The following is a 19,784-nucleotide window of genomic DNA, read 5'->3' as shown; positions in this document are numbered from 1 at the left end:
TTATGGGCCGTTACAGTCAGCCACAAAGCATAGACATAAAAATATATATATATATAAAAACACAGCTTACACAGCTGGAGAAAGTCCCAAAAATTACAAAAAATTACAAAAAATTATATAAGTATCTGTACACGGTAATAATAAAAAACAAAAAAAACAAAAAAATAAAAAAATAAATAAAAAATAAAATAAAAAATAAAAAATATATAAATGAAACACCAACAGTCCAAAGTGGCTGTATATACTGATCAAAGCCGAAACCCCCCCCAGCTAGTCGGGTTATAATGTAGTGCAGGCAGCGGGGTTCTCTACTGGAGTGTACCTGTGAGCTCAAATCCATAGTTTTAACACTCTAATATTAAGTAGATAGAGGACCCACCGCCCATGCTAATGATAATAAAACGTTTCGTCATTGGACATCTTCAGCGACGGTACCACGCCACCACACACCAACGTCTTAAGAGCCATAGCGGAGCCGCTATGGCTCTTAAGACGTTGGTGTGTGGTGGCGTGGTACCGGCGCTGAAGACGTCCAATGACGAAACGTGTATGATGGCACCAAGCACATCACGTCACTTCCGGTCGGGTTAGCTGTGTGGTACGCAGTTGGAACGCACGTCTTTCCTCCACTCGTACCCGGCTCCCAGACTGTGGAACATTCTACCCACAGCTTCTGGGATTTTTTCTTATCATTAGCATGGGCGGTGGGTCCTCTATCTACTTAATATTGGAGTGTTAAAACTATGGATTTGAGCTCACAGGTACACTCCAGTAGAGACCCCCGCTGCATGCACTACATTATAACCCGATTAGCTGGGGGGTTTTTCGGCTTTGATCAGTATATACAGCCACTTTGGACTGTTGGTGTTTCATTTATACATTTTTTATTTTATTTTTTATTTATTTTTTGTTTTTTTGTTTATTTATTATTACCGTGTACAGATGTTTATATAATTTTTTGTAATTTTTGGGACTTTCTCCAGCTGTGTAAGCTGTGTTTTTATATATATATTTTTATGTCTATGCTTTGTGGCTGACTGTAACGGCCCATAATAAAAATAAATGTAATCATCGAATATAAGCTCTCCCTGGTGAACTTACGTTACTACACTATGGGGTATCCCTTTTCATTTCCCTGAGGACACACCGGACTACATGTACCAGCTTCATTGAAGTATCCACACTATATATCAAAGGAGGAACAAGCGATGTATCCTGTGGGCCTGACGAGCTCCTAGTGTTCGGATACAAACGCACTTCTGCCCCTTAGTGGGCTTTGGGATCTGGTGAGTGGGGACCTGAGGGGGTGCGCACAGAAGTCACCAGTTTTGCTTGCTTGAGCACATACATCACTTTCTGATTTATCTACTGAAGAGTCAACATATAATTAACTTCATCAAATGGACTTATTATTTGAGGACTTGATATGAGAGTGATAGTTTACTCACTTTGAGTTTTTTGCTCTTGTTTGCACTATTTCACTTTTTGAACTTGAGGGTGCTTGTGTTTATTTTCATCTGATAACACATAACATATACCATATATATTTATGTAGTTTTATTTATTATCATTGTGTATACATATTAACTGATTTTTATCTTAGCTTTTGCTCATTTGCACACATATCTATATATATTTTGGTAAAATTGTACTTCTTCACATTACTGCAACACTTGCACAAAAAATCTCTCTTTATTATTAGCAATTGTCTCACTGAGCACATATCTCATAGTGGTGTACTTTTACACTTCAGGCCCCTGCTTGTGGAACACTTTTTATGTTTACACTTGAGTACCTTCCACAAGATAGCTGCCCCTTTTCTGCTTCCACTGGTTTTCACTGCTTTATATTGTCATCGGTTGGTTCGTTACCACTTATATGTGGTTCAGCTCTCTCTCCTACCTATGTAATATTAATATCATAAGGGCAATATAGCTTACCTTATCTAGTAAGGATATATCTGTCTACAGCTATACTTAGTACGGGTAGCGCCGGAGTCCCTCATTTTATTTATTTTAACGATCACGGACATATGTGTGCAGATAATAATTGGGACATGTGATTTTAGTGGGACATATGTGGGAGACATGTGTTTTTATTATTGGGGACATGTGTATTTATTATTTGGAGATATGTGTGTTTTGGGGACATGTATGTTTTGGGGACATGTGTGGGGACATTGTGTTTACACTAGACTGGTGATCAGTGAGTAAAAAGCTGTAAAAAACAGCTCATACTCACTGATCACCAGCCGGCTGCAGCGATCTGCTCTCCTCTCCTCAGCGACGACTTCCGTGTGAGGAGAGGAGAGCCGATTGCCTAGCAACCGGCTATTTTGTTTACATCACATGATGGCTGTGATTGCACACGGCCGTCATGTGATCAGGAGGGCCAATCACAGAGCCCTCCTGCTGATTCAAGATGCGCCGTGTCCGGGTGACACAAGCGCATCGGGATTGCGCCGCTGCGTGGGCACGCGCGCGCGATCCCCTTACCGGATGGGAAGTAGTTAATATCATCTGGCAGAAGAAATAAAGCTGTGCTTAGGGATATTTGCCAAATAAGAAAAGCTACCTACAGGTCAGTCACAGACAAAAAAAAAAAGGGAATTTGGAAAATACTAAATCCCTACACCATACATTTATCTTATATAAAAGATAATCTTTTCCACTACTAAAGGTCATTGATCTCTCACTGCCCCCCGGGCCTACATACCCACAACTCCCCACAAAGTAATTTTTTAAATATTTTGTTCACAGATGAGCCATCAAGTGGTAGTTTTTGACATGAGGCCAAATACATTTGATGACCAGTACATTGGCTGTGAAGATGCGATGGAGCGTAAGGTGCCGGAAATACTGGAAGAAGAACTGAAATACAACCAGTTTGCTGTAATGTGGGAAAAAGCAAGTCAGGCCTGGACTAGGAAAGGTTTATCCCTTCCAAGTAACTTTGATGACAAGTATGGCATAGCAGTTGTATTGTACACAATGGAATATCCATACCCTATATACAGTCAGTTGAATGGAAATGTCTCAATCATGGGAGGATCTAGAGATTTGTACATGAAGAATTTCCATTTTAAAGCTCTTCACTTTTATCTGACCCGAGCCTTACAGGTGCTGAGAACAGGCTGTGCCAAGAAGTCTCAGGTCTACAGAGGGACAGAGATCGGCGATGTAGATGTAGCTAAAGAAATGCGTTTCGGTCGGTTTACATCTTCGTCCATAAAAATATCGACTGCCGAACGGTTTGGGAAAAACCCCTTTTTCAACATGTTAACTTGCTACGGTGTGGACATAGCTGACCTATCAGATTTTGAGGAACAAGAATATCTCATTCCCGTTGCAGAAACATTTAACATGATAAACCAGAATAAAAACACGTACGAGTTGGAAAGCACCGGAAAACTCTGCAGCTATTTCAACTGCGCTTACTTAGGAGGTGAGGACCACATTCCACCATAGGCCATGTCTGTTCATGCGCCTTCTATTTTCAAATCAAATTTATTCTATTCGAAATTTGAATTTTGGAAGATTGTCTATTTTTTTTTTCTGGAAGATGGTCTATTGTTTTTTTTCTATTTTATTCATTTTTTTTCTCTTTTCTATTGTATTCAAATTAATTCTATTTGAAATTCTAATTGTTTATTTTATTATTTTCTTTTCTAATCTATTATTCTATTTTCTATAATATTCTTTTCTATTCTATTCAAATGTATTCTATTCAAAACTTCGAATTTCAGGAGATGGTTATATTCTTTCTATTCTATTATTTTTTTCTATTGTATTCTTTTCTACTCAAGTCTATTCTATTTGAAATTCTTTTTTTGTTTACAAAAGCTTTATTCGTCAGTTAGAAAGTACAGATAAAATGCATAAGATAATGTTTCTCAATAGATAGAGAAAAAAAAAAAAGTTAGTGACAATACAAACTGGAATTTACACAAAGAGCAGGTGGTACAAATCTTAGAAGAGATGGGTAAAGTGATACAGATAATAAAATTACGATTTTATGGACGTATCCTGGAGAGGGAAGGGTGGATTCGGGGGGGAATACAAGAGTATGATCAAGGTAAGGACCAGTATATCCATTTGTTGTTGAAAATGTGCATACTATCATGTAAGGTGTGGTGAATCCTTTCTGATAACCTGAGCATCTCCATACGGTTCAAAACTTGCGGCCAAGGAAGGGAACTAGTTCTCCAATTTAGAGCAATCATCCATTGTATCGAGCTAATAAGAGAGTGAAGCAGTCTAGTGCAAGGTGCAGGTGTGTTTGGGACATTGGCGTACAATATGCATATTTGTGGTGTGAGGGAGATTTTGTGTTTTGAGGATAGTTCAAATCTGGTGATAGCTGCTTGCCAATGGGTTTGAGATGACGGCAACTCCAAAAAATATGAGCAAATGTGCCTGGTTCTGTGCATCCCCTGAAGCAGTCAGGGGATGTTTCGGGATAAAAGGAGTGAATTTTGGTAGGGGTCATATACCATCTTGAGAATAGCTTGAGAGGGGTTTCTCTAAAGGCAATCGCTTTATTGCTTTTCCGGAGATTGTCAATCATCTCGTTCCAAAGTTCTGGGGAGAAAGAACAGTTAAGTTCCTCCTCCCAGTGTAGCATTGGGGCGGATTTTTCCGGGATAGAAGAGGAGTTTAAAAGGTTATAGAGTTGTGAGATGAGACCTATGTCTCGTGAGGAATGCAAGCAGATATGTTCAAAGAGTGTCTCTGAAGAAAGGGTTTGTAAGGTGTAGTGAAGGGCAAAGAATTGTTTTATTTGGTTATAATGTGTAAGTTCCGTAGGGGGTAGGTCATATTTAATTTGAAGTGTGTTGAATGTCGGGAAGGATGATTTATAGATAAAGGAGCCCAATGTGGAGAGTTTGTTATTGGACCATAGAACATATTGATTATGAACATCATTTGATTGTGAAAATCTCATATCACCCAAGTATGAGGTTAGTGGGGATGTGGTAGAGGCAAGGTTAAATGGAACTTTGATCTTTGCCCAAATTTGGAAAAGTTGAGCAACTATCATTTTAGCTTTGTTTAAGATGCGAAAGTTACTTTGATCGGACCACAAAAGGCCTTGTAGGTATAGAGGAAGGATTGAAGATGATTCAAAAGTTTTCCATGGGATATTATGTGTAGGGGCATGCCATTGGGAAATTTGTGAGAGCCTGGCAGCGAGGAAGTATTGCCAGATGTTTGGAAGACCTAGACCGCCAAGGCCCTGCGGTCTGTGCATGAGGGAGTTGCTACATCTAGGTTTTTTCTTTGCCCATATAAATTTGTTTAATTCTCTTTGGAGTGATTGAATTCTAGTTTTGGGAACGTTTATGGGGAGGGCTCTAAAATAGTATAAAAGTTTAGGGACTATGGACATCTTAATGGCACAGATTCTGTCCAGAAAGGAGATATGGTAGGTGGACCATTTATTGAGTAGGGAGCTAATGTGGGAAAATAAAGGGGGGTAGTTCTCCTTATAAAGGGATTTGAAAGAGGGGGAGATATGGATACCGAGATATCTAAATGAGCTTGTGGTCCAAGTGAATGGGAAGTTTAGTTGTAGGAGATGTAGTATGTTTTGGGGGATGTTGATGGGAAGGGCTGAACATTTGCTGATGTTAATACTTAAACCCGAGAGCTTTTGGAAATCCTTTAGTTCAGAGAGAAGATTAGGTATAGAAATGAGAGGGTCAGACAGAAATAATAGGGCATCGTCGGCGTATAAACTCAACTTAAAGTCATGGGGACCTTTGACGTATCCTTTAATGTTGATGTTATTTCTTATGGCTTGGGCAAGGGGTTCTATGGCTAAGGCAAATAGGAGGGGGGATAAAGGGCAGCCTTGTCTAGTGCCTCTACTAAGAGGGAAAAATTTGGAGTTTATACCAGGTATTTTGATCCTGGTGTGTGGGGAGTGGTAGAGGGCGTTAAAGCCATGTAGAAATTTGTCAGGGATTCCGAATTTGGGGAGAAGAAGATTAAGGTAGGACCAATTGACGCTGTCAAAAGCCTTATGAATATCTAGACTGAGGAGACAAACTGGTTTAGAATGAAGATTGGCATCTTGTATGATGTTGGTGACAAGTCTAATATTGTCAACTATTTGACGGTTAGGAATAAATCCGGTCTGGTCTATGTGAATGAGATTGTTTATGACTGCTGCGAGTCTATCAGCCAACAGTCTGCCAAATATTTTTAGGTCGTTATTTAGAACGGATATTGGACGAAAATTTTGTGGAAGGGTATGATCTTTATGTGGCTTGGGGATCAAGGACATGTTGGCCAGGAGCATTTCCTCGGGGAACTGGTTACCCTGAAGAATATAATTGAATAGGTTAGTTAATTTGGGAGCAAGGAGGGGAGTGAATTTTTTATAGTAGGAAGATGTGTAGCCGTCAGGGCCTGGGGCAGTGGTAGTTTTAAGGGATTTGATGATTTTTGTGATTTCAGGAACCGTGCAGGGGTCTTTTAATGAATTAATTTGATCATTCGTAAGGGATGGGAGGTGTAGGTTGTTTATCCAATCAAGGGGTGGGGTTTGAGGATGGGGGCTTGGGTCAGAAAGTAGATTTTTATAGAAAGCCGTGAAGATTTCCATAACTTCTTGGGGGTGAGTAACTATGTTGCCATTGTTATCGCGCAATTTATATAAATGTGGTGGGTTAATATCTTGTTTGAGTTTTCGTGCGAACATCGTAGATGCGGAGTTGCCATGTAGTAGGAATTTAGCTTTAGAATATCGTAGGGCCTTTTCAGTGTTTGCAGATAAAATAGTGTCAAGTTGTTGACGTTTTTCTTGAATCTGACTATGAATTTCTTGTGATGGTGAAAAAATAGGATTTTTATATACAGCTTACCTGTAAAATCCTTTTCTTGAGAGTACATCACGGGACACAGGAGCTTCATTACATAGTGGGTTATATAGGCACCTCTGGTGATTGGACACTGGTTGACCCAATTAAAGAGAATTCCTCCCCTATATAACCCCTCCCATCAGGGAGGCACCTCAGTTTTGTAGCAAAGCAATAAGAAACCACGTAAAACCCAAGAGGGGCGGGAGCCCTGTGTCCCGTGATGTACTCTCAAGAAAAGGATTTTACAGGTAAGCTGTATATAAAAATCCTATTTTCTTGATCATACATCACGGGACACAGGAGCTTCATTACATAGTGGGATGTCCCATAGCAATGCTCAGGTTGAGGGGAGGGAGACACAGATCATGAATCTAGACCGCCAGGGACCTGAGGACCTAAACTGCAGCCTGCAGTACACTGCGCCCAAAGGCGATATCCTCCTGCCCTCTGACATCCACCTGATAGAGTCTGGTGAATGTGTGGACTGATGACCAAGTCGCAGCCTTACAGATCTGAGCCAGGGAGGCCTGGTGATGCACTGCCCAAGAAGCACTTACAGCCCTAGTAGAGTGCGCTTTCACCTGAAAAGGAGGAATCTTCCCCTTTAAGTCATAGGCCTGAGAAATAACCTGTCTGATCCACCTCGAAAGAGTGGACCTTGACGCTGCCTGACCCCCTTTTAGGGCCTTCTGGCAGAATAAATAAACAGTCAGTCTTTCTTATCTGAGCAGTTGCCTGAAGATAAAGACTGATTGCTCTAACCACATCTAAAGTGTGTAAGGATTCTTCCTCTGTGGACTGAGGGTTTGGAAAAAAAGGATGGTAGGATTACATCCTGATTCAGGTAAAAACCTGAAACTACCTTAGGTAGAAAGGACCTGTTGGGACGCATGACCACTCGGTCCTTATGGATAATTAAATAGGGCTCTTTACAGGAAAGAGCTGCCAATTCTGATACCCTTCTAGCCGTGGATATGGCTACTAGGAACACCAGCTTCTTTGTCAGGAGAGTTAAAGAAGCCAGATGCAGAGGTTCAAATGGTTGGGCTTCTAAGGCCGAGAGAACCAAATTCAGATCCCAAGGGCATACCGGAGGTTTGACTGGCGGTCTCATCCGCATAGCCCCCTGGATAAAAGCCCGTACTAGGGAATGTGATGCAAGCGATCTTTGAAAAAAGACCGATAGGGCCGAAATCTGCACCTTGATGGTGCTTATGGCCAAATTCATTTCAAGGCCTGATTGGAGAAAGGCCAAGATTCTGCTAAGGACATACCTTCTAGGATGCCATCTCCTGGGTTCACACCAGGAAACATATGCCCTCCAGATCTTGTAATAGATACGCCTGGAGGCCGGTTTTCTGGCATTGACCAGAGTGGAGAGGACTGGCCCCGAAAGACCACGGCCTCTCAAAATGTGGGTCTCAGCAGCCAGACCGTCAAATTCAGACTGCGTAAAGCAGGGTGGTAAATTGGACCCTGTGAGAGCAGATCTGGCCGGAGAGGGAGGGTCCATGACCTGCCCACTGCCAACTTCATGATTTCTGCGAACCATGGTCGCCTGGGCCAAGCCGAGGCCACTAGAAGGACCGGCTTCGTCTCCCTCTTGACCCTTCCCAAGAACCTCGATAACAGCGGGTTCGGGGGGAAGGCATAGATCAGATTGTACTGATCCCAGGGAACTGTCAGAGCATCTGACCCCTGAGCAAGTGCATTTCTTGTCCTTGACACAAAGTTGTCCAGTTTCCTGTTGAATCTGGACGCAAACAAATCCACGTCTGGAGTGCCCCACTTGTGACATATGTCTTGAAACACATCGGGGTGCAGAGCCCATTCTCCTGGGCACAACTGCTGGCGGCTGAGATAATCTGCCTGCCAATTCTCCACTCCTGGAATGAAGACTGCAGAGAGGCACGGAACATGCTCTTCTGCCCAGACAAGTATGCGATTCACCTCCTTTTGGGCCACCAGACTTCTGGTACCGCCCTGGTGATTGATGTAAGCCACTGCGGTGGCATTGTCGGACTGAATCCGAACTGGGAAACCTCGCAGTCTGTGAGACCACTCTCTGAGTGCCATGTAAATTGCCCGAATCTCCAAGACATTTATGGGCAGCAGACTTTCGGTCGCAGACCATTTTCCCTGCGAGCATGTTTCCTGCAACACGGCTACCCAGCCTGTCAGGCTGGCATCCGTGGTGACAATCTTCCATGAGAGGGGAAGAAAGGTTTTGCCTTTCAGCAAATTTTTGGTCTGTAACCACCAGACAAGATTTTTGCGTGCCCGAGGGGATAGACGCATAGGAAGATCCAGGGATTGGGGCTTCCTGTTCCAAATCGCAAGGATGCATCTTTGCAGGGGCCTTGAGTGGAACTGGGCAAATGGAACGGCCTCGAAAGAGGCGACCATCTTTCCCAACAGTCTCATGTACAACCGAATGGAGGAGAATCTTCTGCCCAGAATCAGGCGCACTAGATCTCCAATGGCCAAGGCCTTTGGCTTTGGAAGGAACACCCTGCCCTGAGCGGTGTCGATAATCAGACCCAGGTAATCCAACCTGGTGGTCGGTTGTAAAGACGACTTTTCTAGGTTTATAATCCAACCTAGGCGGCCCAAATGTTCTAGCGTTTTGGTGACGCTGCGACTTAGGCATGTTGCAGTTCTCTCTACGAGAAGCAAGTCGTCTAGGTAAGCCATGACGGCTATGCCCTGAACTCTTAAGATTGCTAAGAGAGGGTCTAGAATCTTCGTGAAGACTCGAGGGGCCGTGGCTAGGCCGAACGGCAGGGCCACAAATTGAAAATGGCGCTGCTCTACCGCGAACCTCAGAAACTTCTGGTGTGCGGGAAATATTGGCACATGGAGATATGTGTCTTTGATATCTATTGATGCCATGAATTCTCCTCCTTGCAGGGAGGAGACCACAGTGCGTATTGACTGCATCCGGAAGGTCTGGATGTGTAGAAACCGGTTTAAGTCTCTCAGATCCAAGATAGGTCTGACACTTCCGTTTGGTTTTGTAACGGTGAAGAGATTCGAATAGAAACCTGAACCCTGATCTTTCGGGCTCACCTCTACTATCACACCTTGGGATAGTAATTGATCTAAGGCCAGAAATAGCGGTTTCTGCTTTATCGGATCCCTGGGGATCCTTGACCTTAGAAAACGGGAAGGTGGAATCTCATGAAACTCTAGCCTGTAGCCCAGAGATACTGAAGAGATCACCCGTTTGTCCTGAATCTCTACCCGCCAGGCGCCTGCAAACTGCAGGAGCCTTCCCCCCACTCGCCGAGCGGGGGCGCCCCTTCACAAGGATGTCTTGGAGGTCTGCTTGGCAGGCTTCCGCCCCCAAGTCTCTTTCTGTCCCTGGGCTCGGCCCTGAGGCTTTGCAGCCGAGGAGGGCTGAGAAGGCCGTCGCCACTGTTTAGAGCTCGACGCTTCGGGAGAGAGAGTACGCCTGAATGAAGGACGTTTACTCTTCTTGACTGGAAGGAGTGTAGATTTACCTCCCGAAATATTTTGGACGAATTTATCTAATTCTTCTCCAAACAACCGTTCCCCTTTAAACGGGAACCCAGTCAAATGCTTTTTGCATGACATTTCAGCAGCCCAATTTTTTAGCCATAGAGCCCTACGCATGTGTACCAACATGAGGGACAAACGTGATGCTTGTTGGACAGAATCCAAAATCGCATCAATTATGAAACATAAGATGTGAGGCATCTCTGCATATTTCTCTACTTCCTCATTAGGAAGGAGTTCAAACATCTGTTTAACCTGTTCCTTAAGGAACTGACACAACCCCACGGCTGCGACTGTAGGTTGTACCACAGCGCCGGCCATGGAAAAGGAGGCTTTTAACAAGGTTTCCAGCCCTTTGTCAGCTGGGTCCTTAAATACCTGCGCATTATCCAAAGGACAAGTTAGGTTTTTATTCACACAAGAGATAGCAGCATCCACAGGTGGGGCCCCCCATTTCTTGGTGAAGCTTTCCTCCACGGGATAATACATAGAAAACCTCTTGGGAGGAGTAAACAGTTTATCGGGATGTCCCCAGTCCTTATACATCAAGTCAGCCATTAAAGGATGAATTGGGAAGGAACAAGCAGTCTGTGGAGCTTTCCTGACTCCCAGGGAAGAGACAGAGGATGTAGCGACTTCAGCAGCTGGCATTCTGAACGTGGTACGCACCAATTCAGTGTAACACTGCACCTGCTTTCTGAGTGCCTGGGAGGAGGGGACTGACTCCTCATCCTCTGACTGATCCGACTGCTCATGATCCCTTTCCAAAGATAGGGATCTCTCCTCATTTTCAGAGCAGCTGTCTGAGAGAGGGATTTCAGCAGAGGGAGGGGATCTACCCCTTTTCTTGCTATCTTTTAGGGAAGCAGAAATAAAATTCATTATCCTCCCTTCAAAACTCTCCAATGAAGCCCTAAGGGAGTCCTCAGTGACATAGACCGGGGCTGCGACATTAGGAGAGGCTGCAAAGCCTGAAAGGGGCACTGACTCGTCTTGAGATGCAGGCTCCACTCTTGCAGAGGGGGATGGTAATCTGCATGCACTTTTAGAACCCCTGGAACCAGGCGGTGACCTGCCAGTGCTTTTGTTACCTGCCCCTGAAACCCTCTTACGAGGAGACATAGTACTGAGCTACAAAGCAGAGTTACTAGTGTAAAATGCAATCACTTTGTTGTGCTTAAAGTCTCACAATAAATCAATATAAGCTTAACTGCACAATATGATGCCGAGTAGGTGTCTTAAGGTTCGCCTGGATCCAATCCCACGGATGCTTACAGCCCACAGCTCCTGTGTCTCACCTTACAGTCCCCTGACGCTCTGGGCTTTTAAAAACGGCCGTTTTGGCGCCTGCATTGCAGTCTGGAGCACTTGATTGTGTACAGCTGGCAACCACACCCCTCCTTTCCCTATTAGGCCGGGAGCGCGCCCGGCGCGCGTGCACGCGCCCGCGCGCGTGCACGAGAACCGCGGGATCCGGGGGGGGGAAGGGGAACCCAAAAGGAGTGACCTGGGACCCCCCGATCTGCGTGGGACCCCTTTTTTACTTATATTGTGGCAGGGACTGCAAGGAAACGTGAATAGCTGGGAGAACCAGGCATTTCACTGAGCGTGTTTGTTTGAAAGGCATGTAAGTATGCATCAGGCTTGCTTCTTACTCCCTCAAGTGGTGGAAACCAGGTAAGACATACAACTACTCACCATGAAGAAATCCATTCATATATTAAATATATAGGATGACTTCCCATACCTGTTCCCCGCCGCAGGAATTGCTGATTTCAGACCAATTCCAGCCTTCACCCATCACGGCGGGTATTGTTAGCCAACCTTCAGGCGTATCTGGGAATCTTACGAAAAGATTCTCCTACCTGGGCCTTGTAAAAAACTCTGCCAGAAACTTACGGGCGCCCTGAGTAAACAGTACCCCAAGTCTGGTTGTCCCAGAGTCCAGTCTTCCAATGGAGAGGACTTACAGGCAAAACCTCGTGTCTTCGGCAGACGAGGCCCGGGTACCATACCATCTTGGGAGTCAATTATCGGCCCGAGGTATGGATCCGGTTTGTTGTAGCCCTTCGGCCCTCGCCGGGACCCGCATAGAGCTAAGTTTTACGTGACCATCGACCAGACACTGGCGAAAAAACTGAGGTGCCTCCCTGATGGGAGGGGTTATATAGGGGAGGAATTCTCTTTAATTGGGTCAACCAGTGTCCAATCACCAGAGGTGCCTATATAACCCACTATGTAATGAAGCTCCTGTGTCCCGTGATGTATGATCAAGAAATGTATTTTTTGGTATAAGAGATCTAGATCTCTGGTAAGGCACTTAATTGTTGTAAGTCTCTCTTTATTTTTGGTTGCAGCTATGTGAATGAGGTGGCCCCTTAAGACTGCTTTATGTGCTGACCAAAGAGTCGTGGGAGATACATCGTCTGTAGAGTTATCTAGAAAGTAATTTTCAATATGGGTAGAGATCTTTTGGATGTTGGAGGGGTCTGTTAGTAGTGAGTCATTTAGACGCCAGTTAAAAGGGGTTGGGGGTAGACCTATGTAGGAGAAATCGATCGAGACTATATTATGATCCGACCATGGGCAGGAGTGGATAAGCGCTTTGGATGAGTTTGCGAGTAGGATGGGTGTGCAATATATGTAATCAAGGCGGGCATAACAGTTGTGAGGGTAAGAGTAGTGAGTGTATTCTCTAATGCCGATGTTATGTGCCCTCCATGTGTCTATCATTTGCAAGCTGTTGAGAGTTCTGTTCATAAATTTAGAAAAGGTTTTAGATGATGGTGCTGCATTGCTTCTATCTAAAGCAGGGTGAGCAGCTATATTTAAGTCTCCAGCTATAATCAAGTGCGGGGAGTTGAATCTCTCCAGGGTATCAAAAAATTTGGAGAAAAAAGCGTGGTGGGATTCATTGGGTACATATAGTGATGAAATTGTGACAAGGCGATTATTGATCGTACCCTTTATGATGATGAAGCGGCTATCTTCATCCTTGTAGATGTTTTGGATGTCAAAAATGATAGAGTTGCGGACAAAAATGGCTACACCTCTAGTTTTGTTGTGGAATGTGGTAAAGTATATTTGGCTGTAAGATTTATCGAAAAATTTTGGGTGGTTTGTGGCTGAAAAATGTGTTTCCTGCATGAGGATAATGTCAGCCTTTAGTCTTTTATAGTGTTGGAAGGCTTTTTTACGTTTGTGAGGGGAGTTGAAGCCTTGGACATTGTGAGAGAGTACTTTAAGGCCCATTAGGAGAGAATTGAGTGTGATATGTTAGAGATATGTTACCGATAAGGGTGACATAGGGGGAGCTAATTCTCAGTTGAGAAGGGATACGTAAGAGTTTGAGTGGAGTGGGTGAATCGTAATGAAAACCCACGTTTGGAGCAAGGTTAGATACGATGGATCTTGTGAGTGTGTTGGGGATAGTGGGATATGAGATGAGGTCAAGAAGTATCACAGAAGTAATGGTGAGAAAGTACCATAGTACCAAAGTAGAGTAACCAACAATAACAATGCATTTTTTAAACTGGGCCATAAGGGATAAAATAACAACATAGCAAGAAACCTAGGATATTTGAAATGAAAAAGGGGGTCATATGGCAAAAGGCCAGATGATCCAACAATAAAATTTGAAGGACAAATATGTCCTGAACCCGTCCACAGTGCCAAACGGGGCACACCCTATAAGAGGGAGAGGGCGTCGTGCACCGGGGCGGGTGTGGGGACAAACCAGCGATGGCGGATAAGCCAAGCACATAGAAAAACGGATTTCTTTCTTATTCATTCCTCCCAAACCCCTCCCCCCTCCCCCCCCCACCACCAACAACTCCCCTGCTCCACCATGTCTCGTAGACGGATGGGGGAGGAGAAGAGGAAAGGGGGAAAGGGAAAGAAAAGAGAAATCTCCTCCTCTCCTCCACCGCACCCCCAGCCCACCACATCCGAAAGAAGAATCAGACAACAATAAAAAAGAGAAGAAAAAGAAGAAAGACTATTTGAAATTCTAACTTCAGAAGATGGTTATGTTCTTTATATTTTATTCTATTCCTTTATTTTCTGCTCCGTTTTATTCTATTCTTTTAGTTTCTATTCTATTTTGTTCTGTTTTAGTCTAATCTTTTATATTCTAATCTATTTTGTTCTGTTTTGGTCTATTCTTTTATTTTATATTCTATACCTTTTTTTTGTATTCTATTCTTTTTCTATTCTATCTTGTTTTTGTAATTTTATTGTGTTCTGTTTTACTCTATAATATTCTATTCTTTTCAATTCTTTTCATTTATTTTGTATTCAATTTCTCTTTGAAAATTCAAATTCAATTCGAAAAAAGATTTGAATTTGAATTTCGTCCGGAATTTTGATTTGTCATTTCGGATTAGTTTAAATGCATAATTATTGTAATTTGGAAATTTGGATACATCCGAATTTCCGAATAACAAAAAAAAAAACGCACATGTCTACTGAGCAAATGTTTTTGATGTTAAAAAGTATTTACATCATGAAAATTAGACGTGGGCACTGCCGAAAAATGTGTTAGTTTTCATTTCATACGTGTTTTTTTTTTCGTTTTTCAGTTTCATTCTTCATGATCGAAAATCGTTATTTCGAATAATTTCGTAACTTCGGAAAAAATTTAATTTGTTATGTTACATTTGTTTAGATGCAGTGTTTGGAAATTTGCAAATTTGCAAAATCACAAATTTGAAAACTCGGAAATTTGAAAATCTGAAAGCTTGAAATAACTAACTAACTAATAATAACCGACTATTAAATTATAAGTATTGGAATTCCCTTTCAAATTTGGCTGTTTATGAAGGTAACGAATTCAAAATTTATCCGAAGTTCCAAATTATCCAAAATAACGAATGCCGCATTTTTTTTTTTTTAAAGGTGTTTATTTATGAGTTTTGCATAGTCTAGGAAGTGTTAGCTGGTTCTCATAAAAAACGAACAGATCTCTCCAGTAAGAGGACAGTCCCGGGCAGCTCCAGAACATGTGAAGCCAATTTACATCAACAAAATTACATCTGGAACAAACGGTAGCAGAAACCCGCACAGATGTCTCTGAAATTGCTGCCGAAATTGGGACTGACAAGCGGGAGTGAAATCGTGCGAGTTCGGCTGAACTCGCACAGCTTCATTCCCGCAGCTCAGTGGGAACCTGGGCTTAAACAAATTTAACTAAATAAAATTATTTAAAGAAGGAATCAAAACAAATTTATTCATTCTGCACACGTCTACAAAATACAGTCCTCCAAGAACTTCCTCAACACCATAGGTTGCAGGTCCTCGGTTTTTTTTTTGTGCCCCTCTCCTGTTGAAATGCCCAAGGAAGCCAACTCTTAAGTCAACCCCTTGGCCCGGCCCTGATCACCAAAACAGGAAAGGGAGTGGAAATCTTCCAATGGGGACACCTGTAAAATTTTGGATTTCCTATCACTTTAGGAAGATTTTGTCTCACCTTTTATGACTCTCCAGGAAAGCAATTGATAGGAATTCTTTCCAATGGCACAAAATTACAAAAAAAAAAAAAAACCATCATCATACCATGTTTCCTTTTCAGAAAAAAAAGTTTTGGTTTCAGATGTACTTCAGTAGACATGGGCTGAACTCCCGAACAGTAGAAAAGTTCTAACCTGAACCGCGAACCCCATTGAAGTCTATGGGAGCCAAACAGGAAAAAGTGCTTATTTTGAAGGCTTATATGCAAGTAATTAGAAAATTGAAAACAGGTTTTCTCCTCTATGGGGGGGGGGGGGGGGCTTTCAAATAGGGTGAGTCGCCAATGAAATATAAGGCATGTATTAAAAAGTATAATTTTTAATAATAGTGATATTAAAAAAATATATGAGAACATACAAAATAAAAGTACAATCCTATACATGAATCTTTACAGGAAACTGGAAAACACATCATACATATTGAATTGTGCATTTGATGCAAATCACACTTATTGCGCTGCACTATGCAACAATGCAGCACATATATAACCAACGCGTTTCAAGGCTTTTGCTTATGTTGCTTTCTCTTCCTCAGGGGTGTGTGCGATTGACATAAAACATAACACACATCTGAAATCAAACAAAAATTAATTACATGTATATACTGTCCTAATAGAAACATTCTATAATGCATCATCTAGTTACATTTGCTATAATTTGAAAGCATATGCACTGACCATACACAACATGGGTGTTCCAGTATCCAAATTCTATTTTACAAACAGTGTACATGTAATGCGGACAAGTAGCCCCTCTCTGGTCTCCGGATCACCAAGCAGTCCAATAAGCCCTCCAACTGCAGCCAAATCCAATGCAAAACCAGATCCCCCACAAAAGGACATCATAATATGGCCGTATGAGGATAAGTCCTCTAGATTCCCCATATCAAGAAAAAAGGAAGTAAAGAAAGAGAGTGTCAGAGTATTGTAAAATACAAGAATAGTTATAGCCCACGTACACACGGTCGGAGATTTTGCCAACCAAATCCGTCGGATTTTGCCCGTCGGATTTAGTCAGACGGATTGTGTCCGAAACTGTTGCATACACACGGTCGGGCCAAGTTGGCGAAAAATCCGATCTTTCAGAACGTGATGACGTAATTTCGTTACGATGGGACTACATTCAGGCTAGTAGCCAATAGCTTTGATGTAGGAATTTGATCTGAGCATGCGTGGCACTTGGTCCGATCAAAATGTTCTACACATGATCGGATTACGTCCGACTGGCCCAGTTGGTCGGGAAATATTTCCAACATGTTGGAAAATTGGGTCGGACGGATATTCGGACGGAATCAGTCCGATGCATACCACACATAGTCGGATTATCTGACGACACGGTCCGATAAGACGCATTCCGACGGATTCTCCGACCGTGTGTACAAGGGCTTAGACGAGTATCCCTATAGGTATTAAATAAATAATTAGGGTACTACACCGGTAATCATGTATAGAGCTTAAATAGCATCATCTGGAGTGTAACAGCAACCAAAGTGTGGTGCACACTGCATAGTAACCAGATTCAGAGAAGTAATGATTTCTCTACACACATGTATATCATTGTTATGACTAATTTCTGATTGGGACTCTAAAACAAAGTTAATACTGCAGCTGCAGGAACAGATTCACAGGACTCAATCACTGTGTTTAAAATGTCCGTTCAGTGTCAAAATTTATTATTACATGTTATTTTATACATAGATAAGAGAGGGGTGGTGTGAGATGTTATTAAAAACGAACAAATAGAAATATGTTATTAAAAGCTAGCGAATAGAACAATTGCAAAAGTAAAACACTGAGGCTAGGTTCACACTATTGCGATGCGGGAACGCCGCGAATCCGCGGCGTTTTCCCGCATCGCTCACCTCCCGCCGGCAGTTCACACTGCCCTATGCGGACGGCTGGGGGTGTCAATGTTATGTTAATGACACCCCCAGATCCGTCGGCATATCGCAGTGCGATCTGCCGACTCGCACAGGAATCGGATCGCATGGTGTGAACCCCCATGCGATCCGATTCCGTTGCGGACCCAAAAAAGGGTCCTGTGCGAGTTTGCTGCGGGACAGCTGCGAGTTCAGCCATACTATCTGTATGGCTGAACTCGCAGTGCTACGGAGATCGGATGTGATTTGCTGTGCGAATCACATCCGGTTCTCCCCCCGCAGCGGTGTGAACCCAGCCTGAGAAGGGAGGGGGGAGTAGAGAGCGTTTAGTAGGAGATGCGTCTGTGTATTAGGTGAAGGTTACAGGACACATTTCAGCAGTCAGAACAAAATGGAGTCTCTTGTGCTTAACCACTTGCCGCCCGCCATATAGCAAAATGACAGTGGCAAAGTGGTTTTAATATCCTGACCAGACGTCATATGACGTGATCAGGATATTAAGCTGCTGCGCGCTCCCAGGGGCGCGCATCACGGCGATCATTGTTGCGGTGTGTTAGTCTGACACACCGCAACTACAATCTCGGTAAAGAGTCGCTTCACGTCCAATCACGGCTGATCACAGTGTAAACAGGAAGAGCTGGTGATCGGCTTTTCCTCACTCGCGTCTGTCAGAAGCGAGTAGAGGAGAGCCGATCGGCTGCTCCTCTGACAGGGAGGGTCTGTGCTGATCGATTATGAGCGCAGCCCCCCCCCCCAAGGATGCCCTCAATGGACCACCAGGGACGCCACCAGGGATGCCCAGCACCAGGTATGCCCCCCTATCCCACCAGGGATGCCAGTCAGTGCCCACAATGGATGTCAATCAATGTCCATAATGGATACCAATTAGTGCCCACAATGGGCATCACTGATTGCCATGCATTATTGTTTGGCACTGATTGGCATCCATCCCTATACAATACTGTACACTACAATGCCCATCCGTGCCGCCTATCAGTGCCCATCCATGCCATCTATCAGTGCCCATCTATGCCGCCTATCAGTGTCCATCCATGCTGCCCATCAGTGCCCATCCAAGCCCATTTGTGCTGCCTATCCATCCCCATCCATGCCACCTATCCATGCCACCTATCCATGCCAATCCGTGCCACCTATCCATGACAATCCGTGCCACCTATCAGTGCCTATTTGTGCCACCTATCAGTGTCTATCTGTGTCGCATATCAGTGCCACTTCATTTGTGCCACATCATTGGTGCCCATCAGTGCCAGTCACTGCGGCCCCGTCAGTGCCCATCAGTGAATGAGAAAACTTACTTATTTACAAAGTTTGGTAAATAAAACTAAAAAAATATTTTTTTCAAAATTTTTGGCCTTGTTTAGCAGAAAATAAAAATCCCAGAGGTGATCAAATACCACCAAAAGAAATCTGTATTTGTGGGAACAAAATGATAAAAGTTTAGCTTGGGTACGGTGTAGCATGACCGCGCAATTGCCATTCAAAGTGCGATAGAGCTAAAAGCTCAAAATTCGTCTGGGCAGGAAGGTGTATAAGTGCTCGGTATTGAAGTGGTTAAATGAACAGTACGGTGAATGTCCATGTCATTTCCCTCCTTTTGTTTATTTGACACCATTCTTCTCCGCGTTACATTCAGCCGATTGCTGGCAACTCCTGTTACATCGGCGCAGAGAGACGGCGTCCTGTTCAGCTCTCTCCTAACTTTCTCACAATAATGGGTTTATCAGGGCTGGTGGACCATTTTTCGGTACAGCGGGTTGTCACATGGAGGCACAGCCTGATGAGGCAGTAAATAACAAATATGAGAAATAGGAACATCGCAATGTAAGCGCCTAGTTTCTGTAACCATGTTGCTATACCATATAAAAAGTCACCAAAACCTCCTAACGCCTTAAAGGGGTTCCATCCATCTTTAGCAATATCTCTGGCCTTATTCTGTAGTTTCCTTATCTTAGCAAGATGCCCTTTAACCACTTGGTGCCCACACTACGTCTAT

General features: G+C 43.4%; 2 protein-coding genes across 3 annotated transcripts in view; one reads left to right on the top strand and one right to left on the bottom strand.

The window, feature by feature from the left end:
- Positions 1-19,784, bottom strand: part of LOC143927195 (ecto-ADP-ribosyltransferase 5-like) — a 425,121-nt gene that overhangs the window by 252,267 nt on the left and 153,070 nt on the right. The gene's annotated exons all lie outside the window — the stretch shown is intronic.
- Positions 1-19,784, top strand: part of LOC143927194 (ecto-ADP-ribosyltransferase 5-like) — a 157,791-nt gene that overhangs the window by 81,497 nt on the left and 56,510 nt on the right. For both annotated transcript variants that reach the window (XM_077451170.1, XM_077451171.1), the window contains exon 3: positions 2,760-3,444. In XM_077451170.1, the coding sequence (XP_077307296.1) occupies positions 2,760-3,444 (685 nt within the window). The remainder of the gene's footprint in view (positions 1-2,759; positions 3,445-19,784) is intronic.

This window comes from Lithobates pipiens, unplaced genomic scaffold (assembly GCF_037356315.1).
Source record: "Lithobates pipiens isolate NorthernLeopardFrog02 unplaced genomic scaffold, aLitPip1_a1.2 Scaffold_23, whole genome shotgun sequence".
Classification (NCBI taxonomy): Eukaryota; Metazoa; Chordata; class Amphibia; order Anura; family Ranidae; genus Lithobates; species Lithobates pipiens.
Note: the sequence above shows the minus strand (reverse complement) of the source record. Positions and strands in the feature narration are given on the sequence as shown.